We start from the raw sequence: 21,237 nt of genomic DNA, 5'->3' as shown, positions 1-21,237 counted from the left end.
AGAAGATGCAACAGAGAAATGCAACGGCTTCCTTGCAGCGTCTACAGGCAATGGGGCAAATTATTTGAGACCTACAACCAAGTGCTTGGATAAGGGCAGGTCCAGTAGTAACGCAGTATAGAAACAGCACCTAGAACAAAGACTGCGATAGCCAGCTGGCGCAGCTCTTTTGTGCAATGGAGTAAAGGGGTGAAGCATTTGAAATCTACGAGCAAGAGATCCCGACTCGCCATTGCTGTCGACTGACCGAATATGCTTCACTTGTGTTAAGGATTTTAGTTTATGAGGGTTTAACCTCGCAAAGGGACTCAGGCTATGCGGGATGCCGTAGCGAAGAGCTCCAGTAATTTAGACCACCTGGGTTCTTTTAATGTGCATGACATCGCACAGTACACAGGCCTCTAGAATTTCGCTTCCATCGAAATTCACACGCCGCGACCGGAATCGAACCCGCGTTTTTTGGGTCAGCAGCAGAGCGCCGTAACCACTGAGCCAACGCGGCAGCCTACTTGTGTTAAGGATAACGCAAATTCGGACCACATTCTGCGAGCACTAAAAGAAGGAGCTGTTAATATCTTAAGCCAAAGAATGCCAATCGACATTCTTATGAAATCAAATTGACAATATATGTCTTCACACCCCATTCAATTGTTAGTTTTCAGAATCAGGTAGTTTGGATCACACTTTTTCCTGGATAATATGTTTTTCTCTCGCATTTTTTTTTTCAGCATATCAACAAGAATTTACTGTACTGGTTATGTGAAAGATTAGATACTTTCTTCACTGGCCAAGGACTGTGCATGTCACGACCACTTTTGCCAATTCTTTTAGCTTCCTGAAGTGACAGATTGACAAATCCGCCCGCCTGCCACTACAACGTTGTCACACGGTCCTAGCCAAAAAACCGTAAAAGCAGTGCTAAGAGTAATTATCCCCTTAATGTGCACTTTGTTTAATGCCAACGCTATAATAGCAGGGCTAACAGTGGGAGGCTGGCTTACCTCCAGCCGTCGCACACTCGAGAATAGCTTGCTTGCGCAGTCCATGACGCTTGACGTTACATCGCTGGTCTTCCGCTGGTCTTCCACGGTGGTCTTCCCACCACGAAGGCTATCAAAACTCAAGCCCAGGGATATGCTTGGCGACGACAGCAAAGAGGAAAGTCTGGTCAGCACCATGTTAAGCAGTGGATCACAAGGCTCCAGAAGGTCGTGCATGGGTGGCTACATCTCGCGGAGCTGCAGGAAACACCATGGCAAGAAAACGTGCTAAACGTGAGCACGTTGTAATGTGACCTTGTTCTCAGCAAAATATCACTGCAATTCATTACCCACCCAGCTGCTTAGCGGAGGTGCGTGGCCCCGCCATGGCGGCGCGCCACTCGGGCATCAGGTGGTAGCGCACGGCTTCGATGAGCAGGTCCTTGCTCTCCTCGCTCGAGCGGACCAGTGGCTCCTCACCCACTTTCGATAGCAGGAACTCTCACTGCATCAGTGGTAGGCGACAGTGTTGCAGCAGCTGGCATTACAGAAATGGAAGCATCTCAGCACCCATCATCAGCATTATCAGTGTTTACTCACACATAATTTGTCCTGCTTTTTTTACAATCACTCTGTCCCGACTCAAGGTTCGACTAGAATACGCAACAATTCTGGACACAGTCATTTTAAAACGAGAAAAAGTTCATTACCGTTTTTCATATAAGATTTCAGTATAACAATGAATATATCCGCCGACCACACATCGGCAGGCTTAAATTTTTTTTTTCCTATTACCGCTTTTGCTATAGAAAAATGCGTTCCCTTTTGTTTCAATGCTAGTCTTAACTGCTCAATGCAATCGATGGAAACATGTTAACGTTTTATTGTTACACATCAGAAAAATGAACCATTACCTTCAATATTTCTAGAACAGTATCTTACAATTTTTCAATATTCAAAATTTCTGTCCGAGAACGTTGGGCATGCTGGGACATGAGAACCAATTTATAAAGGGCTTGGCAGCCAAAGAGGAACTGACATGTCCTGCAATCTAACAGACTGCAGAAAGGGAATGCATTTCTGCGAATCAGGTAAATGGACTTTGCTGTACAAAGCACAATCACTTATGTTAAGGTCAGCCAATAGAACTTGATTTTATCAAGTAGAGTCCACAAAATTCACTCCAAACCAATTTTAAACCAAACAGATCAGAGGTGTCTTTGCTCAAATGCTTAGCACCTGAACACTTGATGAGCGGCGCTGTGTCTACACAAAATCCTAACTGAGTATATTAGAACCAGTGAAAGCGGATTATCAGCTACTTTTCTCGATTTTTGCTGGGATGTCTCATTTTCCCAGAAAACAAATTTAAGTGTCCATAAATCTGAGTAGCGACCTTAGTTCGTGCGAATCGCACCACGTGGCACACAACCCTGAACTGAAGCAATTGCCGCATCCACATGGCCTCACATTTTCTTGATAACGCCAAGGGCACAGTGTTATGCTCTACTCAATGTTTTTCTCGTGGCGTATATTTTTACATGCTGACCCCTGCATAAGGATATGGTGTAGAGGATTCTCAACAAAACTAGACTGCCTGCGTGGAGAAGGATTGTTGAAGTTTATTTCTGCCTCCATTATCACTTAAATTATCGAGCGGTCATTTTACAGGAGCCATCCACTTGTCACAAAGAATGATAATAAATGGGTGTTCACCTAGATTCAGAGCAAGTGGAGAAAAAAAAAATCAACACTCTGGTTTGTGCATGGTCACTTCAACTAGTACATTACGGTAACAAGAAGTAAACCAAACTAGCTACTCAATACACTGCAAAAGTATGTAACGGAGGAACTGCTATGTATACGAACAGCGGCAATGCCCCCTTTCTTCATGTCGTGCCATATCTCCACATCCTCGTCACTTAACAAGGCCCTGCAGCTAGCGCCACCTTCTCAGCAGCAACCAAAACTCAATCCTGACTAAACCTGATTTCCTTTTTGGTTCTGATTTCGCACCATGCCCAAGCATGTCAGAAACGGTAGATGCTTACTTGCGGTCAACTGGAGACCAAGGCACGCAAGGCCTCAGGGGCTATGAACAAGTTGTCTATTCCAGTGTCAGGGGCACTTGCAATGAGCGTCTTCAATTGCGGCAGGCTGGAGACACGAAGCCTTTCCCAACCTTCCAGTAACGTCTGTAGTCGGAGGTTGCAGTGGAGGACGACATCATCTACCAACCGGAACCAGTTGACCAAGTTGACGACGTAGTCTCTTTTGTGTCCAGTCGCCATTGCGTGAGAACCGGTGAGGATCTTCTGGGCGGCAGAGGCGGCCGGCGGGCAAGAGTCGAAGGCAACACAGGCAGCAAAAACGCCAGCAACGATGCGGTCTCCCGCAGAGGACGTCGCAACGAGCGGCAAAACTCCCAGCTGTAGAATGTGGTCTTCTAAGCCGCAGAAGTGGCCCAGGCCACCCAGTTCGTGCATCATCTTGACGTCTGCAGTGGGTAAGAGAAAAAAAATGACAGTCGATTAGCGTAGTCAGGCGAGATGAGAATTAGGTGCGCTAGCAGTTCGGTTTTCACTTCCGTTCTTGTCTTCAGATAAAGTGTTTACAGATGGCAGTTGCTGGTATAGCGATAATGGGTTAATGTCCACATATGCAACACAGCGAGCCATGAAAAGAAAAAGATAGGGGTAACGTTAGAAGAGGTGCGAAAAGGGCACAATGCGTGAGGGAGCAAACACGGGTTAATGACATCATAGTCAAAATCAAGAGAAAAAAATGGGCTTCAGCAGTATATGTAATGCAAAGGGAAGGTAACTGCTGGTCCTTAAGGGTAACCAAGTTGATTACAAGGGAAGGCAAACGCAGCAGGGGGCGGCAGAAAGTTAGGCGGGCGGATGAGATTAAGAAGTTTGCGGGGATACAGTGGCCACAGCTGGCAAAGGAAAGCGTCAGCTGGAGAAACATGGGAGAGGCGTTTTCCCTTCAGCGGGCATTGTGAGGCTGATGCTGATGATGACGCAGCGTTCGCTTAATCCCGTGTAGCTGCTGCTCCCGTATGCGGCCTGGGACACGTCGCCTCGTGTTCCATTCCGAAAGTCGTGAATTAAATAGCGCAGCGCATTCAATATTACGGCATTAAAATTTTACCAACATGGAGGTTCTAAAGCTAAGGTACAAAAAAAAACACAAAAGAGTGCCGTCAAAGCCAGTGACCAGTGAGTAAACAGAAAGGCGCACATAATATCTGTGGGAGGCGCAGCAAATTAGCTAACCCCACCTTTGCAGCTGCAACCAAAACTCAATCCTGAATAAATCTGATTTCGTTCTTGCTGCTCATTTCGGCTCGCCCGTGTCATCAATTTCGCGCACAGTGCCCAAGCACGCCAGAAACGATAAATGCTTACTTCCGGGCAACTGGAGACCAATGCACGCAAGGCCTCTGGGGCTATGAACAAGTTGTCTATTGCTATGGCACGGGCACTTCCGATGAGTGTATTCAACTGCGGCTGGCTGGAGACACCAAGTCTACCCCAGCCTTCCGATAACGTCTGCAATAGCAGGTCATGAGGCCGCAGAAGTTTTCCAGGTCTCCCAGTTCGTGCATCATCTTGAGGTCTGCAGTGGGTAAGAGAAAAAAAATTATGGTCAATTAGCGTAGTTAGGTGAGATGCGAATTAGGTGTGCTAGCAGTTTGGTTTCCACTCCAGTTCCGGTGTTTAGATTCAGTGTTCACGGATAGCAGTTGCTGAGTTAGCAATAATAGGTTAACGTCCATATATGCAATGCAGCGAGCAATGAGACCGGAAGCAGGCAGACTCTGAGAAAAGAAACGCGGGTTATTCACATATTAGTCGAAATGAAGAGGAAGACTTGGCCGTGTGCAGGGCATATAGTGCGAAAGGAAGATAACCGCTGGTCCTTAAAGGGGCCCCGAAACACATTTTCAGTGCATTGTTTTGCCTGTTGGTAGCGTAGAATGAGTTATAGTGATGCTATTACCATCGGTCGTACCGCGTATACTGCTGTTTTTAATATTTTAATTAGCTTGCAAAGACAAATATGTGGCGCTGACGGTGTCACCATACAGTGACAGTTTTTAGCAGCGGATATGACATCAGTTAGTGGGAGCTTGATGATTGGACAAAGAGTAAATATACAGAAAATTGTGTTAATAACTGGAGATACATTTTGTCAAGTTTTTGTGTTATATTACATTAACAAAACCAACTTGTTTGCCCTAGATAAAAGCACTGTGGAGCAAGTAAAACAAAAATACACCACCAGAGGCTCTGGCTACTTTTTACAACGAAGGATTTGCACCTCTCTGCAAACATCCTACAACCTAGCACTCAACACTTATGGCTACTCTCTATGTATCTGAGAGCGGCTTTGCAGAATCGATCCTATCGAGCCATTGCACTCTATAAGCGTTTGTTTTGGTCCCATGGAAGCATAGAGTTTCTTACTATTAACTAGAGGAAAAGCTGGCGCCCCGCCTATAGGAGTTTGCATGGGGCTTCCTCGAGACCACCTATACCACCATAGGCGCTCTAAGCATCATGGGGCGGAGAGCTACCCACAGCAGAACTACAACTTTTCGACAAAAAATATTGAAAGTTCGATAATCAAGAATGTCCTATCATTCAATATGATGTCTATAAATCGTAACAAACGAGCAGAAAAGCATGTAAATGCAAAATTTTACTCAAAATATGGTTGGTTAGTTTTTGGGAAAAGGAAATGCCGCAGTATCTGTCTCGTATATCGTTGGACACCTGAACCGCGCCGTAAGGGAAGGGATAGAGGGAGTGAAAGAAGAAAGGGAGAAAGAGGTGCCGTAGAGGAGGGCTCAGCAATAATTTCGACCGCATGGGGATCTTTAACGTGCACCGACATCGCACAGCGCACAGGCGCCTTAGCGTTTTGCCTCCATAAAAACGCAGCTGCCGCGGTCGGGTTCGATACTGCGTCATTTCGTTTCCTCAAAACTAATTTTCATTTTCTCTTTTGACTCCGTACACCACACGGACGCCTCCTGCATTTCGCCTGCATACAAACGCGGTCGACGCGGCGGGTAGTGAACCAGCGTCCTCGGACAGCAGCTGAGCTCCTTACTAAATTTACCTGGAGGCCCCCACCCATCTTTCCGGCGTCTCAAGGATGGCTAAATTTTCTTCGATTCCTACACTAAGGGCAACGCCTTACTTCGCAATACCACTCATGTAAAGCCCTCACCCAAGGGCCCTGGAGGTATCTAATAAATAAATAAAATGATCCGTAAGGTGGTCAAAGACCTCGCGGTCTGACGGCGACTATATGATTTTGGGTGGGAGGCCAAATATTCAAACTCCCTTCTGCTTGCACCGCTGTCCACTCATCGTCCCGCTGCTCAGGGAACCTACTGCAGGTGTCCGCAACAGCGCTTGCGGGGATACCCGTAGACGAAGAGCATTGGTTGACACTATTTTCTACGAGGTCACAGCTCTCGCCGGTCGTATTCTATCGCGTTGCAGGCTCAGTGACTTGGGGACGGCTGCTGAGGGGGTCCATGGTGGAGACAGGCTTGCACACGGGCGTCGACAGAGTACAGAGCTCCAGCGAGCGTTAAGACTAGCTCTTAGTAACGTGGTCAGTAGAAACTGAGCCTGCGCAACGTAGTCGAGGCACTTACTTAACGTGAAGCGTTCCAATGTGGCCCACGAGATTGTTCGGAGTTGGTCCAGTCCGATATGCTATAGCGAGGGCGGCTGCACCGGAACGAGAAGCCTTGTCAGCGCCTTTTAGCGTGGCCAGCTGGAATGGGCGCCGTGTCTGGAACGCCATCGCGAGCTCGAGCCGCGAGGCACGGAGGAGCGAGGCTCAAGTCACGAGCCACCCGATCGTGCCGTTAAACTGACAGTATAAAAGCACAGCGCTTTGATCAGGCTTTAAATGAAACTTACGACGGGGCCAATACGCATCAAAATGCGCTACATCGTGTTGGGAGGATAGATAGGTTCATCACGACCTATTGTAAAATGGTATGGACCTCCTTCACCCCGCGACGTCACGAAGATGAGGTGGCGCTGATGTTAGCAGCGACTTTCGCATGGTAGGCAAAACAGGTTCCGCTTGCCCGTGCCTACCGCAGCTGCCGCAGTTAGCGGCTGCTTCAAGCCTGTACACTGCAGAAGCAGCATATATTGACCAGCTGCGTCACTGCTGGATCCGCGTAGTAGCATAAAAAATATTAAATTAGCCTCGATAGGTTTCTCGCGCATAAATGCCGCATTCCGAAACTGGCTAACAGGCATTGGGCCACGGTAGTAAGGCGCGAAGTCTGGGAGTCGATAGGCACTGCCACTCAATGCACTTAATAGCATGCAAGTTACTGCGTTCATTCACCTGAACTTCAGGATAGTAGGCTGATAATTGCTCAAGGAAAAAAAGACATAAGTAGCTGCACACATACTTATCACCTTGAGCCGGGGTGTACGGGGCGCCGACAGGTTTATTCGCCCCCAAGGAATGCGTTTTTTTGTTAATAGCACACCATGTTTTAATAGCGGGTTTTGTGACATTTAATATTTACTTGAAACTGTTTCTTGATATGACGACGTAATTATTTCATTCGAGTAGAAAGAAGTCTGGTAAGTTGTGTCAATCTTGCGCGGTCGCGTTGGTGTGCTTAGAATAGCGTACCTGAAGTGTGCTAAACGCCATATGCTTTTTCATTGTATCATGCATGTGTCATGTTTCATGAGGTAATACATGATCGCGAAGCTTGTTTGGAAAGAAGCAGCCGAAGGCGTGCTACTAACAGACACGTGGCGAGATTGAGAGGGGACGCGGCATGAAAACTGTTTTCGTTATTCATGCATGCGATATGTAACTAAACTTGGTGCAAATATGAAATTCCTACGCTAGTTTCAGTCATTCCTTTTATTTATAGCTATACCTGGTGCAGTTCTGGGCAATTATAATTAACACCGTCGTCAAGTCCCCCCAAGGTCTCAAATAACTGAGTAGATAGTGCGCAGTTTTTTTATGCCAGCATGTACATAAAGCCCTGTTCTGTATGATGACGCGATTTGTTCTTTTTCTATATGATCAGTACTTATGCATGCATAGTTACATGAAAACGTTTCTTACAAAAAATAACACAATACTGCACGTGTAGGGCAAAAAAAATCGAGATTTATTACGCTCCTCAACGTCTCAGGAATAGTTTGCGACAAATGGAATCATTTGATTTTCATGCGAATTACGAAGGTGAGTGATCCAGTCGAAGAAAATGTGAGAGGTCAGAAAACGAACCTTAAAGTTTATTCCCTCGTTTATGGCATCTTCGCTTTCGCTTTGGTCAAAGAAATGCGGCACTGAAATCAAAGAAATTACCTCACAATTTTTGACGACCACACTTCTAAAAAGCGTAATTTATAAATTTGTATTCAATATTTTGCTATAATTTTCAGTCACGAAACTAGACTTCAGGGCTAGGAAAGAAAATAATTCTAGAAATCAAAAATTTTCACCAAATCGACCAGCTTAACAAGAGGAAAAGTCGGCCTGGCTGGTGCGTGGTCATTAGGCTAAAAACAGCGCTAAGCGAGACAGGAGATCGGGGACACGACGCTGTCCCCACTTTTCGCGCAGCGCGACACGTGCGTATGTCAGCAGACGATGAGCGCATGTCTGCTCCGACGAAACAACGCCAGCACTTCCCCTCACTACTGTCCCGAAGTAAAATGATTCCGGCTAGTGCAGAGTGTCAAAACTTGTTTTATTCAATGCCTAGCGCATAAATAAACGGCAGGAACGCTTTCAACATGTTTACTACTAACCGTATATACAATACACAGTGGCAAACTATTTCTCTTTATAGGCCGCACGTGGCCAACGCGAGCTCGTGTACTTCGACAAATTACTAAGTTGGAAGCATCGACCATTGCTATGATTCGCAGAAACTGGAAACGCGCCTACAAGGGTTGAAAACCCGCGCTCAACACCTATCCGCGACGCCACTCCCTGACCTTTTGCCTACCACGAGCTCGCTAGCGACTGCAGCGTCACCTCGTTTGTTTACAAACATGCAGGAGGTCCTACACCACGAAGCCGGTCGTGGTTATTAGCCGGTCGCGATATGCACTAACGCACAGCCACGCCGCGCCGCGGCGCTGCGATGCGGTGCGCCGCCGTTGGCGTTCATAGAATTCAGGAGTTCACGCTAGACCCGCCGCGGTGGCTCAGTGGTTAGGCCGCTCGACTACTGATCCGGAGTTCCCGGGTTCGAACCCGACCGCGGCGGCTGCGTTTTTATGGAGGAAAAACGCTAAGGCGCCCGTGTGCTGTGCGATGTCAGTGCACGTTAAAGATCCCCAGGTGGTCGAAATTATTCCGGAGCCCTCCACTACAGCACCTAATTCTTCCTTTCTTCTTTCACTCCCTCTCTTATCCCTTCCCTTACGGCGCGGTTCAGGTGTCCAACGATATATGAGACAGATACTGCGCCATTCCCTTTCCCCAAAAAACCAATTATTATTATTATTATATTCACGCTAGAGGTAGTGGATGAGTACAGGTATTTTTGGGTGTGGATAAATAACAGAGCATGAAAAATATGTAATGAATAAAGCTAGTAGGAATGCAGTTGTCATGAAAAACAGAGCACTGGAATTACAATAGGTATGAAGTGGTAAGTGGGATCTAGAAAGGGATGATGGTTCCTAGCCTGACTTTCGGTAAAGCGGTCCTGGGCATGAGACAAAAGAAAGGTTAGAAATTAAACAACGTGGCGTAGGGAGGCTAGCTTTAGGAGCACATGGCAATACACCAAATCAGGGGGTACAGCTAGGGTGATATGGGATGGGCGTCGTTCCAGAGCAGAGAAGCTAGCAGTAAGACAGCATTTGAGGAGCGATTGAGAAAAATGGGGAAAAGCAGTGGGCTAGGAAAATTTTCAGATACCTGTACAGTATTGTGCGTTTTTATCGCTGACACTTTCAAAAATTTCCCCGCCTCAACCGCTGGCTCGTTTGCGGTGAAACTGCACACAGAGCTTGCGTATTATGGTAACTTTTGTATCGTAGCAAGTTTAACAATGGTACTTACTTAGCTCAGGCGCACATGATGCGAAAACATAAGCGTCTACGAGAGATCGGCGAGCCAAAACCCGCAGACGACGCTTTTTCGCTGAGAACCGGCAGTGGCGCCATCTGTTTTGGGCAGTGGGAACCGTCTCGACAAGGCCGCCGAGGCGAGCATTGCAAACAATATTCTTTAGAAGGTAAAGCCTCGTTAAATCATTTGTTCTGATATTTTTCCGCTTAATTAGTCGAAAATGTTGTAAGCGCTTCAGTAGAAGCAGACGAAACGACAAGAACGGCATATTCAAACGGCCCGCGCTCCTGCAACGCTCTCCTCGACGGCCTTGTTGTGACGCTTTGCGCTACCGCAAACAGATGGCGCCACTGCCGCCCTTCAGCGAAAAAGCGTCGTCTGCGGGTTTTGGTTGCCGATCTCTACGTAGACGATTATGTTTTCGCATCATGCACGGCTCAACTAAGTAAGTACCGTTGTCAAACTTCCTACGATACAAAAGTTACCATAATACGCAAGCTCTGTGTGCAGTTTTACCGCAAATGAGCCAGCCGTTGAGGCGGGGAAATTTTTGAATCTGTCAGCGATAAAAACGCACAATACTGTATATAAAGAAGACACGAAATGGAGAAAGCGAACTAGAAAATTGACAAAAATTATCTGGACAGCAGTAAGGGGGCAAATCAGCAATTATCTGTTAAGAAAAAGGTTAAAGAAACAGATAGAGTTTTGTGGAAAACAGGGATGCTGACGAAATCGGCACTGGGAACATGCACTTGACGTAACGGACAAGAACGCAGTTGCGAAGACGTACAAGAAACCTCTTTCCCGAAAATTCTTGAAACTGGAGTAAGAAACGATTTCCGCCGCCTTCATCGCACCGACGCATGCCATTTTTCCTTATAAGTGCGCTCGTGTCGGTGCCTTAATTCAAGCGCAGTTTTTTTTAATATTCACAAGTCGCTCGCCATGTCTGATACTCCCCTTGTTTCAGTTATCATTTCATCAACGCACGTGCTTGTCATTTGGAGAAATCCGGTGAGTCAGGCTCGCTGTGTTACTCCCAAAGTCACTGTGCGCGTGTGCATCACACAGGAACCTAGTGAGCTGTGTTTCTTGCGGAAATAATAGACAAGAGGGCATTGGGTATATCTAAAATTTGTCAACGTACGTTATTCAAAGAGGTTCCGTTCGGCGAAAGGTCGTCGGAAAAATGACTAGACACAGCGCAGGCTGGGTCTTCCAAGATCTGCTTCACCCGGTCGAAACATCTCTCGCAATGCTCCGCAGCGAGATTGTAACAGACATGCGCTTCGCAAAGTTCTCAGAACATTAGATATGAGGGATGTGCCCCCCCCCACACACTTTTTTTGTCGTTTAAAATACCTTGATCGAAGCCCGAGAAAAGAATGAAATAGCATGATCGGGAGTCACGTATCAGTCTCCAAGCCGCGTGTTTCCAAAGACCCGAAGATGCAGCAGCGCAAGTTCCGGTGACGCCACTAAACACAAAAACACAAGCAAAACAAAACGATTACGCCGTTTACGTTTATTCGAGCATACCACATATTGCACAAACTAAAATGCACTGTTAATAAAATGGTCTGCTGCATTAAAACTTCTCAACAGCAATCCGCCGCCTACATCGGCTGCGCATAACGCGCCATCTACCGCTTTTGCTTGTGCCGCGTTATAGTATATTCTAGGCACTATAGCCGCGTGTGCACGTCTGCATTATTGGCACTTTCTGTTGACAAATAAGCTACTTTTACTATTGCTAGGGCACTTTTTTTTCAGAACAAAGGTGAAAACAGCAAGAAACCAGTGTTTACTTACAAACATACGGGGCGTTTTAGAGTTATCTGCGCTGTCGAGTGCGTTTCGCTTTCGGTCGCGCCGTTTCTGAACTTTTCACGTATGGGTGTGTTGACTAATTTGAACGATTGCTAACATTAACGAGTAAATGTAGTACTCGCTGCAGCACATCGGACTCCTCGAGAACTTGGTGCAACACCCTGCTGTTGGAGCGCCTGTCGGGAGCATGCGCGCATTCGCAACACACAATTATTGTGACGTTTTAAAAGCGATAGCGTCGAAATGACGCAGCATACTTTGTAATTTTTTTTCTCTAAAGCACTTGCCAACTGTTAACGAACGACTGCCTGGATAGGTACGGTGTAAAACGAGAAAAATTTTCCGGCAATTTTTGTTTAAACGCGCCGCCCGGTAGCCCCTGCCAAAGCTGACTGCCAGGTATCGCTGTTTTTAATAGTAAATGTCAATGAAAATAACGTTTCATATTTTCACGTTCATGTGCTTCCATTTCCGAAAGCATTACGTACCTTGTAGCACGTTTTCGATGCACTCGTGAAGGCTGCAGGCTCATTGCCCATAATATCTACATTTATGTGTTAATGAGATCCCCTGATCCCTCAGGTAGAGCCCACCTGACAGATGAGAATTTCCAACCATCCCCCCTCTCCCTCTGTTCCCCTTCCCACGTGTAGGGTAGCATACTGGGCGCTGCCTAGTTAACCTCACTGCCCTTCTGTCTTTCTCTCTCTTCAACCATAACTGAAATTTAGCATAAATGACCTATGCGTTTTGGGTTGCAATAAGCCAAACACTGGATTCCTACACATACACAATGAAAATGAAATTTTTCTTTTTAGGCAGAAATGAGCCTGAAAAGGTTATGGTTTACGGGCGTTTAGCGTCCCAAAGCGACTCCGGCTATGAGGGACGCCGCAGTGGAGGGCTCCGGAATAATTTCGACCACCTGGGGTTCTTTAACGTGCACTGACATCGCACAGCACACGGGCCTCTAGAATTTCGCCTCCATCGAAATTCGACCACCGCGGCCGGGATCGAACCCGTCTTTGCGCTTGTGTGGAAGACCTCGGGTCAGTGGCCGCAAACCATGGATTTAGGAAGAGGGAAGTGTCCCCAGGGAGCGATTCACATTCTTCCGTGTCTGTTGGATGCGCCACGACTCGAGTAGAAGCCTCCTGCGCGGGTTAGACGACCGCTTGATGCAAAGAAAATCGCGCTTTGCATCAAGCGGCCATGTCACGCCTTTCACGTATGGGATGAGTTGAGAAGTTCCAATCAATCCTGGTCACGGCACAAGTTAAACTTTCCGAATCCTTCTTTGATGGGATGGCCGGATTGGGCTGGTCGATCGGTTGCACGTCGCGAGCGGTGAATGATGGCGGCACGCTGGCCGGTGATCGAATATACACGGCGGTTAGCAGTACAAAGAGCCTTCAGGCCTTCGTCCGCTCGTCTGGCGTTGCCGGTTGGGGCAGCAATTACAACTTCTCAAGACAAAACTTATTTAAGACGGGATTGAAATACGAGGCAGTGAGAATAATGCAGTTTAACGAAAAGGCTGTTTAAAAGCGGTCGAGACTGAGACTTGGCGCGCTCCTCCCAAGTCTTTGTTTGCCGCGGGTTTTAACCCATTCGATAATTGGGCAGAGCTTTACTAAACCAGCTATCGCCCAGTTTAAACTAATAGCAGTGCAATGGCACCGTATGTACAAGTGGACGGAGCCCAGGGCTCACCGACCTCAACACTGTGGACCCCGCACCTCCTGGAGCGTGCCAGGCGCGTGGTTCCGCGTACGCAGCTCGCTGCATGTGCATTCCATTGATGCCCCATAGAAGCTTCCACGCATAGGCTTTGCCGTCTCCGCTGACAGCAAAAGGAATTTCTTCAGTGGGAAAAGGTCGTCGGCTCTGACAAGGCAGTTCGGGGTTCTTCCCCAATTTTCCCACGGCTTTGGGCAGCGTCCGAAACGCGCGATGCACTGTCACTGTTCTACCACTCGTGCACGGCCGGTCAGCAGGGGATGAGTCGGCGCCGGAAGGATTAGCGCGGGTAGCTGGCATCGAGGCACCCTAAGCGCGGGCGTCACGCCTCTCAGTAAATCAGTACGTCCCACGGAGACGACCTCTCCCGAGAAATGGACGACCCAGCTTCTGGCGCGTGCTTGGGGAAAGAATAGAGAATTTCTGCTTTCCACCCTCCTCACTGTATTTTCAGTGGCTGTCTTTTTCGTCTGCATACGTGCGCGGTTTCGCCGTGCTCGATTTCCTTCCGAGTTGCGGGAGCTCGCTGACGTTGATTCAAGTTCAGTCTGGAAAAAAGTTCAACAACGAAACCATGCTTGCTCCTCCCGAGGAGGGCCTTGGCTTCGGTTGGCAATGCCTCCGGGATGTTGCTGCTTCGGCAGCACATACTGTCGTTTTACGAAGCGACTTTCCCAGTGAAGAAGGGGCCTCGGAGTGGGTGAAACGTTACAGCGCTGCTACGAATACATCATGGATCATCTGCAGCGCCCAAAAGGAGGGCAAATGTCAAAAGTAGGTCTGAATTGCTTACTCCGCGCTTTCGGCACATACATTATTGTGCGATCATGATCTGGGTCGCCCGCAAACGCATTAAAAAAAAATTCTCGTTAGCAGTTCATGAAAATCCTTCAAGGTAAAAAATTGTCACGCACTTTAATTACCACCCCCGGGAAGGGGGAATTGAACTGCAAGGTAGTTTCATTTGTGGACGAGCCTTAGCTTTGCAGGAAAGCAAGCTTCACGTCGCGAAATATGGTCTAAACAGCAGCAGTGCACAACCACAAGCTACCTTTCCCACAATATTTCCCCATCTTCGCCGAATAGCATCTCAAGTGCTGCATTACATAACTTCAATTAGTTTTTGTTAAAAATTCTCGCGACACGAAATCACGGTTAACATGCGATGCGGGAAAGCTACCTTACCTGGAACGAAAGTGCTGTTTCAGAAACAAATTAATTATAACACTGCCGTTAGCATAAATTTGTTGCAGGCTGGACTTTGCACATGAGTAATGATTTGTAGTTATATTCTGGTAAATAGTTTTGTTTACTATAATTTAAGGTTGTGGTGAGCAGTGTGGCAGGATACATGCAAAAATAGGCCAGCAGTTTGCACGATGGAGTTTTTAACAATGGTAGCAAAATATGCACACCTAACATCAGTTTGTCTGAAGTATATCAATGCACAGATTAGAAAATTGAAGAAAGTGGTGTTTTATAGAAGCTTTTAACAATAGTAGCGAAATATGCACACCTAACATTAGTTTGAAGTATATCAATGTGCAGATTAGAAAATTGAAGAAAGTGGTGTTTTATAGAATGAACATGTGTCCTTTGCAGAATGGTGTGTCACAAAGTTTGGAGGTGCCACCTCCACTGCCTCAACAAAAAAACACCAAACGCATAACAAACTGCAATGCAATGATCAATATAAAGATAAAAAAGTCAACTACAACACCCAAAAGAATGATGCGTATCTCCAAAGAAACCCTCCGCTATGTGCATAGATAAAGTTGCACACCCAGCACAACCATGCAACGGAGAGTGCAGCCGCTCTCCACCTTCTGCGATGCAGTGAGAAAACAAACAACTTTTTCGCCAGTACTTCACTGATGGACTTACTCCGGCTGATGCGATACGCCTGCACGAAGGGTCTTTGTGTGTTGAAGGCGACACTGGAAGCCTGCTGAAACTTGCCAGTGGCGCACTAAACCCAACGAAAAGGACTGTTTATTATATGTATGAGGCCTGGCGGGAGACACATTATGGCAGTTTCGGAACCACTGATGAGGCTGCAGGAGAAAATCCCCGAGTATGCAGAACAAGGTAAGCAAAAAAAGAAAGGCTTGATGACAGCTAAGTGTGCATGCCACAAACCTTTGTACAACGTGTTAAAGGGAACATTTTTTTTGTTGCTTGCCACTTGCTAGAGCTGCCAGTGGGAATAAAATGTACTGCCTTCAGAAGTTCATTTCTAGTCCTCCATAAGGGTTCCTTTCTGTACATCGTTCTGTGGCTAATAAGCAGCTATGTCAGTATGAAGGCTAAACCAGTTTTTGCATGTGCTCCCAGTCTGGTTGCCTTGCTCAGTGACCACACCACAGCAGGGAAGCATCCATGCACAATGCTGCTAAAACAGCAACACAGCATGGCCTCTAGTCGCTCGCCACAAAAACAGTCTGAGTTGTGATGTCCTCTAGCAGTCTATTTTTCTATGCCACTTCAATACAAACTCGCGCGCTACGCACAGGTGCACAGCTGAATTGCAAACCAATATTTATGGACACTAGACTGGACCATCTGCCACCGAGAAAACTGTTTTGAGAAAGCCGTCAATTTTGCAAGGTTGTGTTGTAAGCAGTAACATACTTAAAGCTAAATGCATTATTATTGCTCTGGAAGAAGTGAAGCAAGTTCAAATATGTGTCTCATTAGCCTGTTCAATGTACTGATGAGGGTGGACAATTAACAGAAACAATGCACTAAGCATGATCGCTATCTAGTATTGAGACACAGAGATACTTGCTTAGCAATGCCAAGCATCTATTAACCAATAAGGGATAAATTTGTCAGCTTTAACTTTGTTCACACAAAGATACCAAAAATGTTGCCTACCCCACTGCACCTTTAGCTTTCTTTGTAATGCCAAAAATTTATTCAGGCCTAATGCCAGGAGATAGCTTTCCTTAACACAAGTTAGTGACAAATATTTGTTCTGCTTACTAAGAAAGCAATATGCCCTAACCCTTTTCAGCCAAATATTGTGCCTAGACAAAACTACAATGTAGCACACCCACCAAGCGGGCAGTGAGCGTAAACATCTGCACACGGAGGTACTAACATGTGATATGTATTGAAAGAATTGCACCCCTTTGTGTAACAGGTCTATGAAGCACTTTATGCTCCGAGTGAAAGAAAAATCCCACCAAATCCCATTTTTAGAGAAATCGTCAAAACACAGAACAGTATACAAAGAAGATAAAGGACTTGCAATAAGTGGATCATAAGGCCAGGACTTATAAAGGACCACTCAATAGAATAAGAAAAAAAAGAGCTTGGTGAAGTTCTGAGGTCCGACTAGCAGTAATACTTCAAGGACTGTTAAAGTGAGTGCTACTCCTGAGGTTTATCAAACATTTCAAGTTGGCAGTAGCCTTACATCTTTATAGAGTCCACTCTACACAAGAAAAAAACCATTTTTCAAGTTATTTAGTGAACCCATTTTAAAGAAAGCAAGAACAGCAAGCCAAAACTGAAATTCAGCCTGTGGCCAGGGGCGTGCTTCGCGTGATGCTTAAATGCCATCACAGCATCATTGAAAAATATGCATATTCGTCTTGCATGGCCGAAGCAGCGACTGAAAACAATGAGTCCTTTCATAAAATGTTACGATGACCTAAAACAGCATGAAAATTTTGTTAGTGAAGCAGCTAGAAAGTATAAACACATGGGGAATGTTCGTGATCCCGAAAATGCAGTCTTGCTTAAAGCAATCACTTCAACAGACGCCACGGAAATGACAAACTTCAAAACTTATTTGCGCCGGAATGGAATATTGCATAGCCACCAAACTCAGAGAAAAACATACATTATAAGTATGCTTTTGCTGAAAAAATTAGGAGTTAACACTGCAATATTTTTGCCCTATTCTAATGAAAACTTGCAATGGCGGTGATGACATTGTGTTGCGAGTTTGTTTAGTTATATTTTGCACATTTAGCTGTTTCATTTCCCTGGTGAGATGAAAGTGGACTGCCAGTAGCAATACATAAAGTTACATAATGCAGGCACATTATACTTTGTTCTTTGTTGCATGGAACAAGAAATCTCGCGTGAAATCACTAAGATGTAGCTGTGAAAATGGGCAGCGATGGCGATACCCTTCTTCCATTTTAAAGTCCTTCCTACCATATAAAAATTCTTTTCAGTGAAAATGTGCTCTTCGTCCATATAAGAGTAGGAATCGATGTAGGAATCAATTTGTTCTCAGTGCCTCATAAGATAATCTGTGTTGCCACACAAACTATGCTTTCATGTTATGCCATACTGAAACATGAAAACCTTTTTTGCAGGAGTTGATGTGAAGGTGCACTCAGAGGGAGGGGCAGGCAGCTGGGCAGTGCTCCTGGTAACTCCAATCATGAGGCGTGCCCAGCAGCTGGAATCATCCTCCGAAGTCATCTTCGTTGATTCCACGGCGTCATGTGACTCAACAAGGAGCAGCGTGACAATTTATGCTGACAGCAACATCAGCTGGTGCCATACCCATAGCAGTCATTGTGCACAGCAGTCAGACTACTGAAGGCTACTCAGCAGGCTTCGAGCTCCTGAAGCACAACTACCCCTTTTGCTTTGGAGGCTGTGAGGTGGGCACATGTAAATTGTAAATTATACATGTTATTTGAAGAAATGCCAGGTAATGCTAGAAAGCATGAGTTAGGCAACATTAATTCAGAATATGGATCTGCGCTAGCCTGTACTTTTTGAAAGCAGCAGAGACAGAGCCACTGCTTAACAATACCAGCATTGGCCACAGGCCATGCCTGCAACTTCTAAGCTTCAACAGTTTGCTGCAAGAGGTGGTGTGACAATCTGCAAATTTTAAAATATATGACTTTGCACTTTGATAAAAAAAAAGCTGAGTTAATGCAAGCCTATCCCAATGCTTCCTAAATTCCTGCTTGCCCAGCCTGTCATGTCAGCCTGTCATGCCCAGCCTGTCATATATAAGACTTCAACCACAAATGAACAAGCTATAGAATTGAAGTGGTTAGGTTAAGCTTTCTTTGGTATAGCCTGCCTGACACGCTGAACTATGCTGTGTAAATGTCACCTCTACATTGAAATATCAAGCTATGTTTGGCAAAGATAGAAATTATAGTTGCATAGTGTTAGGATCCTTTAAGTAATGCTATCAAAGCCGAAGTGAAAAATACCCTCATAGCAACACAGGGTAATGTAGCAAGGTCAGCTGAACTGACATACAATGCAGCTAAACAACTGCCTCCCAAGGTTCGTTCTAATCATGTTGCCCTGCACCCGTAAATGTCTGTCATGGGAATAACTCAGCTGTTCCATAGCTGTCAATATGTGGCCTTTTCTTGTTGCAGGCACCAGAGACTCTAATGACTGATAACAGTGCTGCTGAGAAAGCAGCAATTCTTGAACATTGGCCAGAAGCCAGGCAGCAGCTATGCCACTTTCATGTAGCGCAGGCTGAGTGGCTGTGGCGGACGCTTGCCAAGCATTGTGTCAGCCTAAGTGAAAGGAAGTCACTGATGGCCATTTTTCAAAAGGTATGGAATTTATTCTTTATCAGCGATATAAAAATCTGAATGCATGCAGAAACAGCAATGAGAGATCGATTCAGAAGAAAGAGTCTTGATGTTTTATGGGTGTTTAATCACCCAAAGCGACTCAGGCTATGAGAGACGCCGTAGTGAAGGCCTCCGGATAATGTCGGCCCCATTGGGCTCTACATGCACTGACATCGCACACCACACAGGCCTCTAGCATCTCGCTTCCATCAAAATGAGACCGCTGTGGTTGGGACTGAACCCGCGTCTTTCGGGTCAGCAGCCAAGCGCCATAAGCACTGAGCCACTGCGGTGGAAAGGCCAGGTATTGTGCTGTTGATACTATGTCACAAGACAATGTCTCACAAGTCATAGATTGTATGCGTGCTGTGCAGGCCTATGGTATTTGGTTGAAGAATGGGTGCTACTATAGCATGTCTGGTACATGATGATGCAGAAAAAAGAACTGACCAATCGTGTTTCAGTTTGTAGGCACCATACACACATAATTGTAAAAAGTACAGCCTAGCATAGGAGAGTTTTCACCTCACAATTCATCATCACAAAGATTGTGGGACTACTTATGCAGCATAGCAGGGGCAGCACAGGTGTCAGCGGCAAGCAGGCATAACAAGGAACCATTTGCGACTGTGGAATGAGACAATACTGTTCAGATAAAGAGCTGTACACAACCTCGTGATCATGGACAAGGTTAAACAGTCGAGCCGACTTATAATAAACTTGACGGTCACACGGATTAGGTTCGTTGTATCTAAAGTTTGTAGTCACTGGACTTGCCCTATTACAGCCGAAAAATAGTCAGGGAAAAGTGGCAGTTATTTGTTCAAAAGGTCGGCTGTGTGTGCCTGTTTCTTGAAAGCGGACCCTATCAAACTGCTTTCGAAGCTCTCTAGAAAGGTCACGTGCTCCTGGCCAAGACCTTAGCGTTTCAGGGACATAATAATACCGTCATGAATGAGGTGCTCATGGCAACCGGTGAAAGTCGCTATCCTCGCCTTCAATCCTCAACAAAGTTGTCAGGGTGCAAAGCTACTGCAGCTCAAGTGCACTCATAACGTACAGCATCCATGACCCTTCTGTAAAGCTCTCAAGTAATGCATAGAGTTCCAAATAAAGCTATACCTTGCCGTGACTATTAGGCTCTTGAACAACCTTTCCACAGGAATAGTCGAATAGGCCTATAAACCAGGTGGGAAATAGCCCTTTGCGGAAAAAACAATGGCTAATACATGATTTCAGATTTCAGTGATTGGTGCACACTGTTCGAGCGCTCTAAACATGGGTTAAACAGGAAATCTGCTGTTTACGAGTTTCTTGGACACGGCAGTCGCACAGAGGGCAGAGATCAGATTGGACAGGTGACGCATCACGTGACCAGGTGGGCCTGCAAGGCATACCTCGTGACTGGCTTTCAAGCTTTTCAAATTCCTGCCATTGGCTGAGCACCGGCCGTGTGCAGCAGTTCACTTCCAACGCTGCACCTGTCTAGTGCTTACCGTGCTTCTGCTTCCAGTTTAGACGCTTTACCTGGCTGGCGCACATGCAAGCGACAGCTGACCTTGTAGTCTGTTGGAGCAAACCTGAATAGCAGTTAAAGCTTCAAATCCACTTTAATTTATTTATTTCAGGGGAGGGGGTAGCTACATTTTCTTTACGGGGATCACAGTAGCTAGGAGACTGTGGGAGTGAGCTTACAGTGCTTCCTCATTAGTTGTAACAGAGTGATATAGCCAAGGTTGTTCGCTTTATGTGAGATGCAATGTCATAGCCCTGATACATTTTTCTGATGGTAGCTCCACCTCTTTTTTAACAAAAGCAGCAAATTTGGAAAAGGGAGCCTTGAAAACATTCTGTAGGCTGATTAAGGGGACGTCTCCAGGTGCTGCAAGATGGTACAGTAGCAGATGGAATTGACTCCTTTGTCGTTCTGGTGTCTGCTTTTCGTGCACAATGCCATGGATGCCAAGGATAGTCCTGAACATGCACCCGACTTTACA

The 21,237-nt window shown here is 46.1% G+C and overlaps 2 protein-coding genes across 6 annotated transcripts in view; one reads left to right on the top strand and one right to left on the bottom strand.

Moving 5' to 3' along the window:
* The window catches only part of LOC144113186 (protein regulator of cytokinesis 1-like), a 347,115-nt gene extending 340,119 nt beyond the window's left edge, over positions 1-6,996 (bottom strand). The window contains exons 1-5 of one of the 3 annotated variants that reach the window (XM_077646135.1): positions 6,661-6,996; positions 4,394-4,604; positions 3,032-3,477; positions 1,335-1,485; positions 1,002-1,238 (exon numbers count right to left, since the gene is read on the bottom strand). The gene's annotated coding sequence lies outside the window, so the exon portion shown is untranslated. The remainder of the gene's footprint in view (positions 1-1,001; positions 1,239-1,334; positions 1,486-3,031; positions 3,478-4,393; positions 4,605-6,660) is intronic. The other 2 variants (XM_077646131.1, XM_077646132.1) reach the window with 2 other exon arrangements.
* Positions 6,997-15,189: 8,193 nt separating this feature from the next.
* Positions 15,190-18,275, top strand: LOC144133716 (uncharacterized). 3 transcript variants are annotated; one of them, XM_077666854.1, is made up of 2 exons: positions 15,190-15,749; positions 17,996-18,275. In XM_077666854.1, the coding sequence occupies exons 1-2, from the start codon at positions 15,665-15,667 to the stop codon at positions 18,223-18,225; spliced, it is 315 nt and encodes a 104-aa protein (XP_077522980.1). In that variant the 5' UTR covers positions 15,190-15,664; the 3' UTR covers positions 18,226-18,275. The 3 variants fall into 3 exon arrangements, 1 of the variants encoding a protein (XP_077522980.1); XR_013315097.1 differs by lacking the exon at positions 15,190-15,749 and adding an exon at positions 17,592-17,659; XR_013315098.1 differs by lacking the exon at positions 15,190-15,749 and adding an exon at positions 17,768-17,891.
* Positions 18,276-21,237: the final 2,962 nt, after the last annotated feature.

Source organism: Amblyomma americanum, chromosome 1 (assembly GCF_052857255.1).
Source record: "Amblyomma americanum isolate KBUSLIRL-KWMA chromosome 1, ASM5285725v1, whole genome shotgun sequence".
NCBI classification, from domain to species: domain Eukaryota; kingdom Metazoa; phylum Arthropoda; class Arachnida; order Ixodida; family Ixodidae; genus Amblyomma; species Amblyomma americanum.
The sequence above is the reverse complement of the archived record's forward strand: the minus strand, read 5'-3'. Positions and strand labels throughout refer to the sequence as shown.